The following is a 970-nucleotide window of genomic DNA, read 5'->3' as shown; positions in this document are numbered from 1 at the left end:
AGTTTATTTACCTATTTCCTTTGCTCACTGGGATACATTTCCCTGTTGGAGCCGTTAGGGCCTAAGGCTTAGGCTAATACCATTCTGGTTTTGTAACTGAGTCGTGGCTTTCCTTATAATAATAATAATAATAATAATAATAATAATAATAATAATAATAATAATAATAATAATAATAATAATAATAATAATAATAACATCCATTCAATTCCGCTAATTTCAGTTCGCCGTCCTCTTCTGCTTCTTCCTCATCGTGTCCATGATCATGGCCGAGCCAATCCCTGAACCGGAACCCTTTCCGGGCCGCAGCAAGGGTCACGGCGGTGGAGGATACGGCAAAGGCGGCGGCGGTGGACACGGCAAAGGACGCGGCGGTGGCGGACACGGCAAAGGCCGTGGCGGTGGCGGACACCGTAAAGGATACGGAAAGTGAGATGTGTCCTTCTCAATAAGGGAAAATGTGTTATTTATGGCATTAAATTATTTACTATGTTGAAGATTTATTATTTGTGGGAGGGGGGAGAGGAATTATTTGAAATTAAAATGTAATTTGAAGCTTCATATAAATTGGGATAAAGAAAAATATATATGGTCTTATATACTTAGAAAAAAAATACATATTTTATCTTTATAATTTGGGAAAAAATCATGGTTTTATGATATATTTCATATTCCTTTCTTTACACTCTGTATTCAATTGCAAAGAAATCTATGTAACACACTATCTATTTTTGTATAAAAAACTTTCAAAAATGTCATACCCTTTTCTCTCCTGATCTGCCTTTAAAACTACTAGATAAATAACCTCATTCAATGTATTAAAATTACTTGTGATGAACCCCTATTACTCTATTCAAATTTACTTATAATAAAACTCTATCTATGTATTCATAATTACTTGCAATAAACTTTTATTAATGTATTCCAAGTTACTTGTAATAAACTTCTACTAATGTATTCCAAATTACTT

The 970-nt window shown here is 33.7% G+C and overlaps 1 protein-coding gene across 1 annotated transcript in view; it reads left to right on the top strand.

The window, feature by feature from the left end:
* The first annotated feature begins 265 nt into the window (after positions 1 to 265).
* Positions 266 to 970, top strand: part of LOC137660049 (keratin, type II cytoskeletal 1-like) — a 12,194-nt gene continuing 11,489 nt past the window's right edge. Inside the window, exon 1 of the mRNA XM_068394774.1 lies at positions 266 to 429. Coding sequence (XP_068250875.1) covers positions 266 to 429 — 164 coding nt within the window. The remainder of the gene's footprint in view (positions 430 to 970) is intronic.

The sequence above is a fragment of the Palaemon carinicauda genome, chromosome 20 (genome assembly GCF_036898095.1).
Source record: "Palaemon carinicauda isolate YSFRI2023 chromosome 20, ASM3689809v2, whole genome shotgun sequence".
Taxonomy (NCBI): Eukaryota; Metazoa; Arthropoda; class Malacostraca; order Decapoda; family Palaemonidae; genus Palaemon; species Palaemon carinicauda.
This window is presented reverse-complemented; position numbering and strand designations above follow the sequence as displayed.